The sequence below is a fragment of the Selaginella moellendorffii genome, unplaced genomic scaffold, assembly GCF_000143415.4.
Source record: "Selaginella moellendorffii unplaced genomic scaffold, v1.0 SELMOscaffold_9, whole genome shotgun sequence".
Classification (NCBI taxonomy): Eukaryota; Viridiplantae; Streptophyta; class Lycopodiopsida; order Selaginellales; family Selaginellaceae; genus Selaginella; species Selaginella moellendorffii.
In genome coordinates, this window is record NW_003314270.1 from 1,798,899 (window position 1) to 1,812,939 (window position 14,041).

Sequence of the window (14,041 nt, forward strand, 5' to 3'; positions counted from 1 at the left end):
ATTATAATTTTTTAGTTATTAGAGAAACCAATATCATGTTTATTGGTGATCATTTTTTGTATGAATATAACATAGCAAAAGAAAATTAAAATTAAAATAATCAATCTCATCTTTTGTAATAGTACGTTTAATGTATTTTAGAACAATAGAAAAAATTAATATTTAAATAATATTTCAAGTTCAATGTAAGTACATGAACATATAACAATTACTAATTTAATTTTAAAAAATTAGTACAACTTGATGTTATAAAAATAAAAAGGTGTAAAAACTTTATCTTCAAAGAAATTTGTAAGTGAATATTCTACATACACTTCTATTCTCTAAAAATGTTTGTGAGCATATACTAACTTTTTAGTCTCCTAACATACTATTTTAAAAAAGTAAAATATAAAAAAATATTATATTTATAATAACATATAGTTGTGTAAATCAAAGATGTAATCATTTTAATAATATAGCTTATCAAGTAATATTTAAAATATAATAAAATATATTTATATATCTCATTTCAGCCTAGTGGCTAATTATTCTCCCTATAATATATTATTAAAAAGTAAAGAAACAATAAATTAAATATGTAAAACAAAGTTACTCATAAAATGCATAGCTTAATTTTAAAAATGACTAAGTTAAATTTTATTCTATAATGGAAGTATAAAAATGTACACTAAAAATTAGTTTTAATTATACTTAATCCATAGTATAGTTTTGTTGAAAGAGATAGTGTGACATATATCAAATCCAAAATTTTATTAATCATTGTAGCTTTTTTGTTCGTACCCTTATATTTTTATTAATTATTATTACAAAATTAGTCATCTTATATATGGGAGATGGATGTACACTTAATGTTCATATAATTTATATTGTATTTCTATCAAATTGTTTTTATTATTGAGAATGAAACATTAAAAAATATTTAATGTAATTTAATAATCATATCTAGCAAACATATTATCAATAGGACTATAAAATGCTATTAATTTTGTTAGTAATATAGAAAACAACACTATAATTAATTTTAAAAAATGAGACAATATACCCATAATAGCATCAACAACATATATAAATATCAAAATCAGTAAAAATTATCAAATGCAAATTGTAATTGTTAACACTTTTTAAGTTTTTTCATTTGTCAATGCATGGAATATAAAAATGAAATATAGAAATAAGCCCAAAAACTCTAGTTTATATACAAAAGCAAATAGTCCGGATTGAAAGGTTATCAAAATCTCATTACGTAATATTAGTATATAGCATCATTTGGACTTTACACATCTAAATTGGAGAAATCATTATATGAAAAATAATAAAGTATTCTATTGAACGTTAAAGGTAACAATTTAAATATTTGTTGCCTTAACCTTTAAAATTTCCTGGAACTTGGGGTTTACCAAAATGGAGAAGTGGAGGGCTTTGGCGGTGGAGGCGGCGCTGTCCAGGGCGCATTCCTGGATTCTCTTCGCGGCCGTGCTCTTGATCGCCTCCTCTGCCCTCAGCATCCAATTCCGCCGCCTCGACTCCTCGCGGTGGAGCATCCAGCGGCTGGAGGAGGATTTTGTGGCCGGCCTCTCCAACGATTCCATCAGCGGCTTCCTCCTGGAGCTCACGCGGGAGCCCCATGTCGCCGGGACGCCCCAGAATTTCCACACCGCGAGGTTTGTTTACGAGAGTTTCCAGGCGGCAGGGATTCAAACGCACTACGCGGATTTCGAGGTGCTACTCTCGTATCCACTCCAGCGATCGCTGTCGCTGCTCCTCCCGAACGGGTCGACGCTATCGCTGGGCCTGAAAGAGGAGGCCGTGGAGGGCGATCCTAGCACGAGCAATCCAGACGTGATTCCAACGTTTTTCCCCTATGTTCCATCTGGGACAGTGTGTGGAGAGGCCGTCTATGCAAACTATGGCCGTGCGCAGGACTTCGAAACTCTCAGGCAACGAGGGGTGGATGTCCGTGGTGCGGTGGTCCTTGCGAGGATTGGAAAGATCTTTCGAGGGGATATCGTCGCCAATGCGGCAGCAGCAGGGGCAGCGGCTGCGCTGGTGTTCTCGGATCCTTTCGACTACGCAAAGAATGGAACCGAGGGGTTTTATCCATCTTCGCAGTGGTTGCCACCCAGTGGTGTTCAGCGAGGATCGGTGCTTCTAACCTCCGGGGATATTCTTACTCCTGGATGGCCGAGCACTCCGAATGCCGAGAGGGTGGACTTGTCCGAGACGAAGCTTCCAAAAATTCTAGCACTGCCGATCTCCGCACAGGATGCTTTGCCAATTCTTGCGGCTTTGGGTGGAGAAGTTGCTCCAGCGGACTGGCAAGGTGGTTTGCGGCTGCCAGAGTATCGGCTTGGTCGGGGTCCGGCAAAACTCAACTTCAGCTATGAAGTAGGCTGTTAAAGTAAAAAGAAAGAGCGCAAACAAGCAAGCCGAGGTGTGTGCAGGGAAATCTCACAGTGACGGCGATTAGAAATGTGATCGGGATGATCAAAGGCTCCGAAGAACCAGACAGGTTTACTCAGCTTGGAACGTTCTTTTTGACATTGCTTGTGTGGAGCTTTTACCAGGTACCTACTGGTTGGAAACCATCGAGATGCATGGACGTTTGGAGGAGCAGATCCGAGTAGTGGGACTGCTTGCCTACTTGAGGTAACTTTGACGTTCTTCTACTTTAATTCACTTTACGCTCTGGACATTCTTAGATTGCACGAGGGTTTGGAAAGTTTCTCAAGCAAGGTTGGCAGCCGAAACGAACACTCGTGTTTTGTAGCTGGGACGCGGAAGAATACGGCTTGGTTCGTAACTTGTTCGCCCTTGATCTTCTTGTGCTGAAAGTGGCCTCTTGGTTGACAGATCGGATCAACGGAGTGGGTTGAGCAGAATCTGGACATGCTCACTGCTAGAGCAATCGCTTACATCAATGTAGATAGATCCGTGGGTGGTCCAAACTTTGATGGTTGTGGAACACCTCAGCTCGATAATCTACTCATGCAAGTCACTAAGAAGGTCTGGCCGACAAATCGATGCTAATTTTTACTTTTCTCGTGTTTTCCTCAGGTTAAAGATCCCAATTCAGTGTTCAAGAGCGTGTATGATTCGTGGTGTGCTTTGAACAGAAATGCTACACCTGTGGTAAGCATAGCAAATGTTTTGTAAGCGATGCAAATGCTTTTCCATGTCTGAACAGATTGGCAGGCTTGGAGGCAGTAGGTCTGATTTTTCCTCTTTCCTTCACCGTGCCGGTATTCCTTCTTACGACTTGAGATATCAGACAAGTAAGGTGTGCAATTCGTAAATTATTTTGGCTTAGGTTGTTTGCAGGTTTTCCTGTGTATCACTCGTTATACGATGATTACAATTGGATGAAAGGTTTTGGCGATCCTCTGTTTCAGCGTCACGTTGCAAGTAAGTCCGTTCCTTATCTCTCGAGAGTGACCACATATAGTGTAATTCTGGCAGTGTCTGCGATATGGGGACTGCTTTCAATACATTTTATAAATGACGATATTATTCCATTTGACTACAGTTCTTACGCAAGTGTGTTGGAGGTACGCAGTCGAGCTATTATTCGAGCTATTATTCGAAGAGAAGTTAAGCCTATGCAGTTCTAGGCCGATGTAAGGACCTTGAAAGGCCTCCTGCCAGAAGATATCGACGTTACACCATTACTCCGGGCGATTTCTGAGCTGCAGTCAGCTGCTAGGCAAATCAATGCGGAAGCCAGTGTAAGGAACAGGCTTTAAGAATCCGGGTGATGCTATGACCAGCGTTTTTGCCAGGTGCTTGCAACAAGCACGAGCACAAGCACACAGTCGTCTCTAAAGCGCAGATCCTTAAACGACCGGCTTATGCTAGCTGAGCGCTCATTCTTAGACCCAATGGGATTGGCACAGGATCCTTCTAGTAAGCACTTGGTAAGCCCTTGCAAGATCAAGCTTTGAACCGTTTAGTGATTCGGCTGGCTGGAACAGATTTATGGACAAACAACAAGTGACCTCTACGGCTCGCAGTCTTTTCCAGGTATCAGCCTGGCACTGGCAAATGCATTGGCCAAGATGGACAAGAGCACCTCCAGTGTGCTGCAACACGAGATCTGGAAAGTAGCGAGAGCCATCACAAATGCAGCTCGAGTGTTGTCCGACAATTTCCATTGATCTTGGAAGTACATGTGAGCTTACATTTTATAAAGTATATGTCTACCATTTTCTTTTTCTCTCTGTGTCACCACCAGAGAAGAGAGCTTTCAATGGAAGAGCTGTGCATTAGCTTGATCCAGCGCAACCTTTGCAAGGATTTTGTTCATGGCATCACTTGGATGGAAGCTGTCCCAGAAAACATACTTGGAAGCATCACGACAGGTACCAGGAGTGAGCTTGTTACAGAGAAGAGACACCGCAAGCCGTCCAACTCCACAGCAAGACGTTAAAGTGTGCTCAAAACCTGCTTAGCAACACAAGTAGTCTCCATTAGAAGCTATTCCAATGCTGCTCTCACTCACCATAACTTTCAGGCTGCTGGATCACTTTGGAGAAGATCGTGTAGACGTCAATGTAAGCAACTCTCAAGTCAGTCATACTTCCTCGTAGACGTTGTACGGATGATTCTAACGCTTGGTTGTGAAGACGAGCGTCCTGGTTCTCAAACTCGGAACACTTGAGTTGGCCCTTCCCGTAGAGCGTGACTTGTGACGGGATGCATCCCAGTGGTATAAGGCCTGCAATCGATATTCTTCGAGCGCCCAGTTGGTACATTTCCTGGAAAGTAGCATGGGGCTCATACACGAGAAGAAAGAGGTTTCAGGGTCATACCTTGACAAAGTTCTCGACAGAAAATATGAGAACTTGACGAAATGCATCCTTGGTATACTTTACCCGCAGTGCTGGATCGAAGTAATAGTTGTTGATGTAGTCATTGCTTCCGGAACTAAGAACAATAAACGCCTTGGAAAGGATGGACGCTGTTCTATTTTGGCCAGCAAGTTGTACGAGCTTCTGCTTGTAGTTCCGGAACCACGAAATTTGCCTAGGCAGGTTTGGTACGTTCTATCACAACAAAGTGAAAAAAATGAGCATGATTGCCAACTCAAGTTCTCAAGTTGACTTACGAGCAGTGCCGCCGTCTTCTCGTACAGACCAGAACCAGCTGTTGCAAAGTTAACACCTTGGATGATTTTGCTTCCCTTGGCCGAGGGATCCAAGTACGGCGGAGGAAGTGGCAAACCAAGCAGGCTAGCTGCACCAAGGGAAAAATCTCAAAAGTTAGTGGCTGGGAGCGACAACAATCAAAATTTCTTTTCATACCCAGGTAGTCACTCGAAACGCGACCATTGGAAAATCGTCCGGTCGCCTTGTGGGAGTCGAAGTCTCTCCCATAAGGAGGGAAGTCGGCCCTCACAACCGTTCCAATGTAGTCATTGTTACCAGCATCCACCGACGAGTCTCCGAATACGTAAAGGGCGGGAACGAGCTGAGAAGCTCTTGACCGCGAGGAGAGAAGGCTGGCGATAAGTGACAGTGTTGCGAAGAAGCTTGCGGCAGACATGTCTTCCGAGACCAAGTCTCTGGCCACACAAGGAAGCTCATCATGTTCGTCCTTATAACTGCGTCCTTTTACTTTGCTTTCTGTTTTCTTTCTCGCAGTAGATCGATCGAGCAGTAAAACGTTGCTTTCCCTGTACCGTCTGGTGGTGGCACACGGGTGGACGTATCAAAAACGGTGTTGGTTGAGTGAATGGTTTCCCCTGCATGTGAATAGACAAAGACGGTACTTACTTTAAAAGCCGGCCTTCCTTATTCGAAAACAAAGCTTCACATTTCCTGTGCCCCTAATGAGTGGGACAGGGAATTCTTTCTTATCCTCTCCTCCTGACCACAACAGACCAGATGATGAGCTCACATTGTGTAATCAAGTGCTCCGGCAGAAAGAAAAACAAACAAACCTTTGCAAACCTCGGGCATGTTCTTCAATCAATGTAGTCCATGTTGGAGTACGGCGAGAGAAGTTCTTGCAGCCAGTTCTTCTTTCTTCTCGGATTCCAGCCAATGTCCCTGCACAGCTCGTCGCTGTGCCACGTCCTGGCCAACGCTACGCATGCCCTGTCGAAGTACGGGGTCGACCACTTCATGTAGCGCACCCACTCGTTGGCACTCTTGCTCATTGTTTGAGAGTCGGGAAGTTTCACCTTTCCAGTTAGATAGTACGACAGCCAGCGAGCTCCCATCTCTGAAGCTCTCACATTTGAGACATCCTCCTGGTAACCCAGTATTGCCATCCCAGGAATTCGTGGGTGTATCATCCCTCTGCAAATAAAAAACTATTAGAAACTGGAGCCGGGGAAACAAGAACGAACCTGTACAATGGAACTACACCGTCCGGTCCTTGCAAAACCTCTGCATATCTTTCGGGAAGAATAGCCTTGAGCTTGACTTCGCCCTCAAAGCCTGTGCAAAGCAGAACAACATCTGCTTTCAACTCGCGCTTGTTATCGAGCATGACTCCAGTCGCTGTAAAGTGCCACTTTGGCGACTTGCAAAGCTTGAGACGACCCTCTTTCACGTAGTCCATGAAGTTGTCAGGTATTACCGATATCTTGCACGAAGAAAGTTGTTTATAAAATGGTATGCTGGGCAGTATCCCATACTTTGATAGCGAAAGCGTCCACCGGAGATAAACTTCCACCACTTTAGATGTAGCCCACTTCTGCTCAATTATTAGACATCGTAAGAGAACTAAAATGGTTTCTAGAAGCACAAATCTTACCAATGGCCAGAGGAGCGAGGTTAACAGGCTGGAAAAGAAACCTTGGCCTGGCTTGTGGTAGTACATCTCAGATAGCCTTGTTCCGAACAAATAGGCAATGTTCACTCCAAAAACGTCCCAATGCTGGACAATCCAATGCGCTCTGCGAAACAAGAGCGTGCACGGTTTCCCTGCATGGCCGATCACAATTCGAAAAGGCAAGGAAAGAAACAAATCGAGACGTACCTTGATTCGCTTCAACCGCTTCTGCGGCAACGTCCAAAGCGGACTTTGAGAAGCCGACGACGACGACACTATTTCCGCGGAGAAGTTTCGAGGCATTCTCAGAGTCGAGGGCCGAGAATTCAGTCGAATGCAGCACTCTTCCCTTGAAGACGTCGGCACCTTGGCCAGGCGAGAAAGATGGGAGCCTTGGAACATCTCCAAAACGACCAACGCACAATATCACGAAATCAAATTCCAGCGTCTGCGAACGAAGAGAAAATGCGATCAAAACTTTGGCCTCGCACACCAGAACAAAGTATCTGATCCAAGCAATAAATCTTTCGAGCAGCAAAATCAAGCACGAGATAGCGCTAGCAAAGAGCAAAACCTCCATCCAAGCTCACACGGGCAATTGGAAAATCTCACAAAATGCAGCAGAGATTTAGCTCCCTTACCTCGCGCGCCGCGCCGTCGCCATCGCCGCGCTCCACAAGAAGCTGCCATGGCCCGCGATCGCCATCGCGCCGGATACCCACAACCCTAGAATCGAACCGGACACACTCCAAAACCCCAAATTTGGCGGCATAGCCGTGGAGGTAGTCGAGCACCTGGCCCCCTGTCGCGAACGCGGGCGTGCCCGGCGGCCACGGGAAATCCGAGAACTGGTACGCGACGCTGGGCGTCTGGAGCCGCGTGATGGCGACGCTGTTGCTCCGCCACACCCCGCCAATGTGGGACGAGCCCTCCAGCACAGTGGGCCGAATTCCTCGCTTGAGCAAATGCCGGCAAGCGCACAGCCCCGACACCCCGGCCCCGACGACGCACACCCTCGCCGCCGCTGGCGAGAACTCCAGATCGAAGCCCAGATCGTCCCCCATCGCTGGACCGATCGACCGTTCCACCAGTGAAAATAATTGGCGCTAAAGGTCAACACTAACCAAGAACCCTAATTTCTCCCCCTATGCTCTATCCATGTACGAGGCATGGAGAGCGTGTAACCCAATGTCGCGATCGAAATTTATTTGATCTTCACCATTGTATATTACAAGGTTATAGTTCTAGTCTGTCGCTGCGCTGTATGAATCGTACCATAGACACCAGGGGGGTGTAAATGATCCGCTCGCCACCATTGACATTCATGGCCACACAAAGAATATTCCTTACGTATATTTTGACCTAATGTTTCTAACTGTTTGGTTTGGACAAATCATGTCCCAACAGAGGAACATCCGGCGGAATCTTGGCACACGCGCAATGTAAAAATTCCACCACTGTTTCTTTCATTCGTTTGCGCGGAATCTTGGTTGGATGAGCCAAAGCCAAGTGTGTGCGCGAGATTTTCTTGCGCCAAAACCCCACCCCCCAAAATCTCGGCCTTTTTTCCTTACCTTTAATTTTTCGTCTTTCTTTTGTGCAAGAGAGTAGCGGCGGCCATGATTCCAATCCCGCCCTCGAGTAGTAGTGTGCGACAACAAGCAGCCACCAGCAAGGGCAGGCTTCCACAGGCTTTTGCTTTTCTCCCCTCTTCTTGCTGCTTTACTGCCCCTTTCCTCGCTCTTTGATCCTCTCCCTCCTTTCGCCCTCTTTCATCTCTGGCGCCGCGCGTCCCTTTGATCCGGGCCTGGCTGATGGATCCCGCCCAGCCGCTCCTGGATCCTGCGGCGGCACCGATCTGGATCGCGGAATTCGCGATCACGAGCGCGCGCCGTGCGCATTCCCTGGTGGATCGATCGCCTTGTAGCTCGTAGCGAGCAGGGCAGATCCGTGAGTCCTCGGCATTGGGTCGCCGAATTGCCGCGCAAGGCAGGACTTTGGCGCATGGATCCGGAGAATTTGGAGCGCCCCAATCGGTCGTAAGCAGGGGGGTGACATAGGCGAAGCTAAGCTATGGAAGGAACGCTAAGCAGCGAGCTCTCGCGAGGGACATTTGTATTCGGCCTCCACCTCTGGGTTCTCATCTGCATTGGCGTGGGCGCCATCATCCTCCTCATCCTCCTCGCGCTCATCATCTGGCTCACCTCTCGATCCTCGTCCGGCAGCCACAACTCCTACGAGAAATTCAGCTGCTGCTCCTCGTCGCAATCGCTGCCCACCACGATCCAGCAGCAGCGGAAATCGTCGGGCATCCCCATCGTCACGAAAGAGATCCAGGAAGTGGTGATCGTCCCACCCTACGCGCTCCACCATAGCCCGTATCACAAAGGAGCCCCGCTGGACAAGGTCGCGAGGTCGATTCCCGGGGACGACGCCCCCCCAAAGAGCACCCCTACGCGCAGCTCTAGCGGGAGTAGTAGCAATAGGAGCGCCTTCTATGGCGAGCAGCCGCCGCCCCAGCCCCAGCCCCAGCCCAAGGAGATGGTCCAGCTGGGATGGGGGCGATGGTACAGCCTCAAGGAGCTCGATCTGGCCACCAATGGCTTCTGCGAGGACTCCAAGATCGGCGAGGGCGGCTATGGCGTCGTGTTTAAGGGATTTCTCCCCGATGGCAGCGTCGTCGCGGTCAAGAATCTACTCAACAACACGTAAGTCTCTCTCTCTTTCTCTCTCGCTCGGATTGGATTTGCTTGCGCTCTGGCATTCTTGCGATCTATGGCGTTCTTGTGATCCATGGCATTCCTGTGATCCATGGCATTCTTGCGATCTATGCCAAGTCCTTGATCTTTTGTAAAACGATCTTTCCATCTTTTTTGCTCGCAGCGGCCAGGCCGAGAAAGAGTTTAGGGTGGAAGTGGAAGCGATTGGAAAGGTGCGTCACAAGAATCTGGTCAGGTTGCTTGGCTACTGCGCCGAGAGCTGCTATAGGTGAGGATCTCTAAAGTTCCAGCCCGATTTTAATCTTGTTCTTCGCGATTGTACCAGGATGCTCGTCTACGAATACGTGGACAATGGAAACCTAGAGGACTGGCTCCATGGCTTTTCATCACAGACTCAAGCTTTCCCGTGGGAGGCACGAATGAAGATTGCTCTTGGCACTGCAAAAGCGTAAGTTTCCTTGGTGTGGACGAAAGAAACCATCAAATTCTTTTGTTTTCTTTTTACCTTGCGTCTTCTTTACAGGCTGACATACTTGCATGAAGCTTTGGAGCCCAAGGTGGTTCATCGGGATATCAAAGCAAGCAACATTCTTGTGGAGGGGGACTGGAACGCGAAGATATCTGACTTTGGCCTCGCAAAGCTTCTGGGATCGGAGAAAAGTCATGTCACAACCCGAGTGATGGGAACGTTTGGGTAAGCAAGCAAATCGAAACTCCAGATGCTTACATTCTTTTTGTTTTTCCCTTTTTTCTCGTCACAGATACGTTGCTCCCGAGTACGCAAGCACGGGCTTGCTCAACGAGAGGAGCGACGTCTATAGTTTTGGAGTCCTGCTCATGGAACTCATAACCGGAAGGGACCCTGTCGATTACAGCAGGCCACCCGGAGAGGTACGTGTCGCTCGGCTTGGCATTTGTATTCACTGTGGAAACTTTGATCTTATCATTCAGGTGAATTTGGTGGACTGGCTCAAAGTCATGGTGGCAAACAGGCACTCGGAAGATGTTGCCGATCCGAGGTTGCAAGTAAAGCCCACTCCACGGATTTTAAAAAAGGCGTTGCTGGTCGCAATCCGCTGCGTGGATCCTGACTCGCTGAGGAGGCCCAAGATGGGACACGTCGTTCACATGCTCGAGGCAGACGAGCTTCCATACCGCCAAGTAAGTTCGCTCACAGTTCTCACAACTTACCCGATCATGTTTTACTTTTTCTCCTTTTGTTCCAGGAGAAAGCCCAAAGCGAGAAGCGATCGACGTTTGGAAATTCTCCCCACCATCACCAGGCACCCACAAAACCAGCGCCACTCTCCAGAAGGGCCGATGGCAAGGAGAACGAAGTGAATGGCGGTGACAAGCACGCCATCTACAAGCAAAACTGGAAGAAGTACGAGGTGTAGAGGAGGATCCGGGAGAAATAAGCGTGGAAGTGAAGTAAAAGCTGGAGAAGGAAGAGTTTCTTTTTTTTTTTGGTGCTGGTGTTTTCATTTTGTTAGAGCTCTTGCAGCTTACAGCGCAAGTCAAGCAACTCCGTGGCAATGTGGATTTATGTGGATTTGGTGGGGCTGCCAGTGCGAAGAAGAAGAGCAAAAGAGAGAAACACATGGTGTCACAGATGAGGACGAGCGGAGGTCCCTGTCCTTGACTGGAAAGCTTTCTCTTGGAGGCGAGAGATCAGCAGTGTTGACAGTTGGGATTTCAGTCAATGCTCCATCCAAATAGCTGTTCTACCGAATGCATATCTGTACTAGAAAATCAAGGGGAAATTTCTCTTTTCCTGATCTTTTGTTTTGTGTAGATGTTGATCCCCTTATCGATGCGTTCCGTGCTAGACGAAGGCGATCGGAGAAATAGAGAGGGCACGTCTCCGACCAAACAAAAGTAAATTTCAAATCATGAGTCTAGCAAAAGCTGAGATGTTCTTCCTGCTTGTTAGCGAGTCCAAAGTCTCAACGCCATCCACAATGAACGTGAAGTCCTCCCCCAAGGACTTCCGCATCTCCAGAAAAGCCTTGAGCGAAGGGAGATCCCTGACATTGTCGTCGATCTCAGCTGTGACGTTGGGCTTCTCCGCAAACGAAAACTTGAGCGCATCAACAGACCACGTAAAGAGGCAAGTTCTAGCTCGTTTCATGTTCCATATGCATACCACTGTGGTCTCCACCGGAGCCACGGTGCAGAGTAGAGAGGCGAATGCCCTCAGCCTGCAAGACTTGCCATCGCCCTTGGGACCGACTACCTGTCTGGGGGAATCCACATTTGGGCAAGAAGCTTCAAGTCGGGCATGCCCGCGGTTCCAAAGTGCCTATGCCAAATCCCGCTGCTCCGTCACAATTTGAGCTCTAATTTTGAACCCTAAACTAGTCAATGGTCAGTCTTTAAAGACCTTTTTTGACCTCTTTTGACTAACAGGGAGTCGTTGATGGATGTTATTAGCGGCTACAAGGTTGTTTTTGGAGTCTCACCTAAGGCTATGCACTAGAGGGAAGAATACGCATTTTTTTGAGTTAAAATCCAACTGTCAACACTACTAGGAAGAACAAGGACCTCAGCTTGTCCTCTTTTGTGTAGCACCATACGTTCCTTGCAACCCCAAACATAAAAGACCAACACAAAAAATAGGTTAATTTATGAGCATATGCTCAATTGATGATATGGCAAGGCTCTTAAACTATACGGGTTATCAGCAACAACAGCACCTAGAACTGAGGCATGGTGCATAAAAGTCCGCAATTGTTCCTGCAAGACAATTCACGCAATAGCTGTTCTAATTACAGTTTTTTATTAAGGCAAAGATTAAATACCTTTAATCATGTGTTATTAAACTATTTTAATTTAGATCAAAATCAAACTAAGCCATATTTCCTTTTTTAGGTACAGAAACTTTAATTAAATATAAATTATTTTAATTCTTAACATAAACCTTTAGTATATAATTTCCAAAGATCCAAATACTTTACCATTTGGAGAAATTAAGAAATCTCCTATTAAAATTGTTGATGGACTTATTAATGTACTAGACTTAAGATAGCATAAAAAGAAACAAAAGAATCTCAAAGATGAATATAGAGAGCATTAATATATGGAGTTAAAAGCCTATCAAACCCCATAATTAAATTTGAACCTGATGATGTTGTTGGTGTTTTAGATGTAGAGCATTGAGGTTTAGCTTCCATAAATATTTTAACAATACCACAAGAAACACTAACTGAATCTCCATCTGAATAAGTATAAGAATAATCCTTTTCTTTATAATTAATTTTATCAATTAGTTCCTTGATTGCACCAACCACTCTTGCCATTTCATGTGAATTTAGCACTTTAAAATTACCAAATTTTGGTTCATATTTACTAAGTGATGGTGGTGAATTTGGTGATGCACTAGAAATTTAAGTTAGTATTAATATTATAGATAAAAGAAACAATATATAAAATTTTACTTGTTCCATGTTCAAATTATCAAATAGCTGAAAAACTAATGGGAATAAGGAGCAATAGAAGATTCTAAATTGCATTACCAGTAATTTTTTTTTATTATATAATTAGAGAACCCTCTTATATTGTAGTATGAGTAGTATAAAGTGAAAATGATTTATATATTTTTAATATAAGTATTTTTATATACTCAACTATTGCTATTAGTAGAATGAATACACTGACACTAGATTACAGTTAATCAGACACTATGATTTTAAGCTACTAATAAATAAGTTATATATTCATCTTCTAGCTAAAGCGAAACTAATGAATATTTCCTTTGTGTTTACCACACTAATTTAGTATAATAATCGAGAAGAGTGGATGCTGCTGTAATTTCTTATTTTTGTCAAATTTGTAAGTTTTGTGATGGACAAAGAGAATCAAGGATTGCTGCAACGCACTGAACTATAACGAAAGCTGCATACTTGTTGTCACTAAAATCCAGCTCCCACAGTTACTATCAAAACATTATTCAAACTCCTAAACTGTTATCTGAGCGTGTGCTGCTTCAAGTAGTCTTGTTTGTACTCCTCAAGCACAGCATCTGTAGTACTGAGAGGAAACCAGTTACTCTATAAGCCCAAGATTTTAAAGAGAGAAAGAGAAGCACAACACTTACTAGAGGTGAAGGCACTCGTTCATCTCCTTGGCCTGTGCTCGGCAAGCCCAGGCCATGGAAAACGTCCTCCCTTTGGCACACTCGGCGTACTTGGCCACAACAGGGTCGCATTTCCGGAACGCTTGGGCCTTCATTTTGCTGCGAAGTTCTACACCAGCAAAAAGAATAGCAAACTTAACGAAAGAAAAAACGAAAAGAGCAAGAGGAAGAAACACCAAAATGCAAAAGAAAAGGGCCAATGCAAGCAAAATCGAAGACTGTCAAAAATACTTGACAGTATTGAGCATTGATCGGATCGCAGGAGGCAAAGGAATGCGGACTCACCTTCTTCAACCTTCTTCTGGACGCGCTCCCGCCTCTTCATCACCAGCGCCTCTACAGCCTCTTGCTCCACCATTTCCTTCCAACAAGCAGAGCTAAAACCCTAGCTGGACAAAAGAGATCGCGG

General features: G+C 45.3%; 5 protein-coding genes across 6 annotated transcripts; 2 read left to right on the plus strand and 3 right to left on the minus strand.

Moving 5' to 3' along the window:
- The first annotated feature begins 1,404 nt into the window (after nucleotides 1–1,404).
- LOC9633100 (probable glutamate carboxypeptidase LAMP1) lies at nucleotides 1,405–4,212 on the plus strand. Its single transcript, XM_024672577.1, has 12 exons — nucleotides 1,405–2,388; nucleotides 2,445–2,512; nucleotides 2,568–2,649; nucleotides 2,703–2,795; nucleotides 2,854–3,006; nucleotides 3,058–3,132; nucleotides 3,188–3,275; nucleotides 3,322–3,405; nucleotides 3,460–3,548; nucleotides 3,612–3,725; nucleotides 3,780–3,914; nucleotides 3,972–4,212. The coding sequence occupies exons 1-12, from the start codon at nucleotides 1,405–1,407 to the stop codon at nucleotides 4,152–4,154; spliced, it is 2,148 nt and encodes a 715-aa protein (XP_024528345.1). The 3' UTR covers nucleotides 4,155–4,212.
- LOC9633101 (GDSL esterase/lipase APG) lies at nucleotides 4,121–5,817 on the minus strand. The gene is made up of 6 exons (XM_002967878.2): nucleotides 5,772–5,817; nucleotides 5,301–5,680; nucleotides 5,105–5,232; nucleotides 4,809–5,042; nucleotides 4,499–4,754; nucleotides 4,121–4,440 (listed from the first exon to the last, which is right to left on the minus strand). The coding sequence occupies exons 2-6, from the start codon at nucleotides 5,539–5,541 to the stop codon at nucleotides 4,244–4,246; spliced, it is 1,056 nt and encodes a 351-aa protein (XP_002967924.1). The 5' UTR covers nucleotides 5,542–5,680; nucleotides 5,772–5,817; the 3' UTR covers nucleotides 4,121–4,243.
- LOC9630954 (probable flavin-containing monooxygenase 1) lies at nucleotides 5,768–7,911 on the minus strand. Of its 2 annotated transcripts, none has more exons than XM_002967879.2 (6): nucleotides 7,419–7,911; nucleotides 6,985–7,225; nucleotides 6,760–6,929; nucleotides 6,350–6,699; nucleotides 5,949–6,299; nucleotides 5,768–5,864 (listed from the first exon to the last, which is right to left on the minus strand). In XM_002967879.2, exons 1-5 carry the CDS (start codon nucleotides 7,839–7,841, stop codon nucleotides 5,963–5,965), a joined length of 1,521 nt encoding a protein of 506 aa, XP_002967925.1. In that variant the 5' UTR covers nucleotides 7,842–7,911; the 3' UTR covers nucleotides 5,768–5,864; nucleotides 5,949–5,962. The 2 variants fall into 2 exon arrangements, with proteins under 2 accessions (XP_002967925.1, XP_024528346.1); XM_024672578.1 differs by having other exon boundaries at nucleotides 5,939–6,299.
- Nucleotides 7,912–8,120: 209 nt separating this feature from the next.
- Nucleotides 8,121–11,272, plus strand: LOC9630955 (probable receptor-like serine/threonine-protein kinase At4g34500). Its single transcript, XM_002967620.2, has 7 exons — nucleotides 8,121–9,485; nucleotides 9,661–9,765; nucleotides 9,823–9,945; nucleotides 10,021–10,191; nucleotides 10,259–10,388; nucleotides 10,449–10,658; nucleotides 10,724–11,272. Exons 1-7 carry the CDS (start codon nucleotides 8,851–8,853, stop codon nucleotides 10,892–10,894), a joined length of 1,545 nt encoding a protein of 514 aa, XP_002967666.2. The 5' UTR covers nucleotides 8,121–8,850; the 3' UTR covers nucleotides 10,895–11,272.
- A 2,022-nt stretch (nucleotides 11,273–13,294) lies between these two features.
- Nucleotides 13,295–14,026, minus strand: LOC9633102 (uncharacterized protein DDB_G0275933). Its single transcript, XM_002967880.2, has 3 exons — nucleotides 13,918–14,026; nucleotides 13,594–13,741; nucleotides 13,295–13,526 (listed from the first exon to the last, which is right to left on the minus strand). Exons 1-3 carry the CDS (start codon nucleotides 13,988–13,990, stop codon nucleotides 13,463–13,465), a joined length of 285 nt encoding a protein of 94 aa, XP_002967926.2. The 5' UTR covers nucleotides 13,991–14,026; the 3' UTR covers nucleotides 13,295–13,462.
- Between the last annotated feature and the right edge of the window lie 15 nt (nucleotides 14,027–14,041).

What these genes read in the sequence shown, in the direction of transcription:
- LOC9633100 (XM_024672577.1), top strand. Translation starts at nt 1,405, where the DNA reads ATGGAGAAGTGGAGGGCTTTGGCGGTGGAGGCGGCGCTGTCCAGGGCG. An exon ending in AACTCAACTTCAGCTATGAA is followed by an intron (nt 2,389 to 2,444) that starts GTAGGCTGTTAA and finishes AGGTGTGTGCAG; the next exon opens with GGAAATCTCACAGTGACGGC. An exon ending in CTTACGCAAGTGTGTTGGAG is followed by an intron (nt 3,549 to 3,611) that starts GTACGCAGTCGA and finishes ATGCAGTTCTAG; the next exon opens with GCCGATGTAAGGACCTTGAA.
- LOC9633101 (XM_002967878.2), bottom strand. Translation starts at nt 5,541, where the DNA reads ATGTCTGCCGCAAGCTTCTTCGCAACACTGTCACTTATCGCCAGCCTT. An exon ending in CTGTCGAGAACTTTGTCAAG is followed by an intron (nt 4,755 to 4,808) that starts GTATGACCCTGA and finishes GCTACTTTCCAG; the next exon opens with GAAATGTACCAACTGGGCGC. An exon ending in CCAGCAGCCTGAAAGTTATG is followed by an intron (nt 4,441 to 4,498) that starts GTGAGTGAGAGC and finishes GTTGCTAAGCAG; the next exon opens with GTTTTGAGCACACTTTAACG.
- LOC9630954 (XM_002967879.2), bottom strand. Translation starts at nt 7,841, where the DNA reads ATGGGGGACGATCTGGGCTTCGATCTGGAGTTCTCGCCAGCGGCGGCG. An exon ending in GCGACGGCGCGGCGCGCGAG is followed by an intron (nt 7,226 to 7,418) that starts GTAAGGGAGCTA and finishes CTTCGTTCGCAG; the next exon opens with ACGCTGGAATTTGATTTCGT. An exon ending in GGTGTAGTTCCATTGTACAG is followed by an intron (nt 6,300 to 6,349) that starts GTTCGTTCTTGT and finishes TTTTATTTGCAG; the next exon opens with AGGGATGATACACCCACGAA.
- LOC9630955 (XM_002967620.2), top strand. Translation starts at nt 8,851, where the DNA reads ATGGAAGGAACGCTAAGCAGCGAGCTCTCGCGAGGGACATTTGTATTC. An exon ending in AAGAATCTACTCAACAACAC is followed by an intron (nt 9,486 to 9,660) that starts GTAAGTCTCTCT and finishes TTTTGCTCGCAG; the next exon opens with CGGCCAGGCCGAGAAAGAGT. An exon ending in GCTCTTGGCACTGCAAAAGC is followed by an intron (nt 9,946 to 10,020) that starts GTAAGTTTCCTT and finishes TCTTCTTTACAG; the next exon opens with GCTGACATACTTGCATGAAG.
- LOC9633102 (XM_002967880.2), bottom strand. Translation starts at nt 13,990, where the DNA reads ATGGTGGAGCAAGAGGCTGTAGAGGCGCTGGTGATGAAGAGGCGGGAG. An exon ending in CCAGAAGAAGGTTGAAGAAG is followed by an intron (nt 13,742 to 13,917) that starts GTGAGTCCGCAT and finishes TTGCTGGTGTAG; the next exon opens with AACTTCGCAGCAAAATGAAG. An exon ending in AACGAGTGCCTTCACCTCTA is followed by an intron (nt 13,527 to 13,593) that starts GTAAGTGTTGTG and finishes GTTTCCTCTCAG; the next exon opens with TACTACAGATGCTGTGCTTG.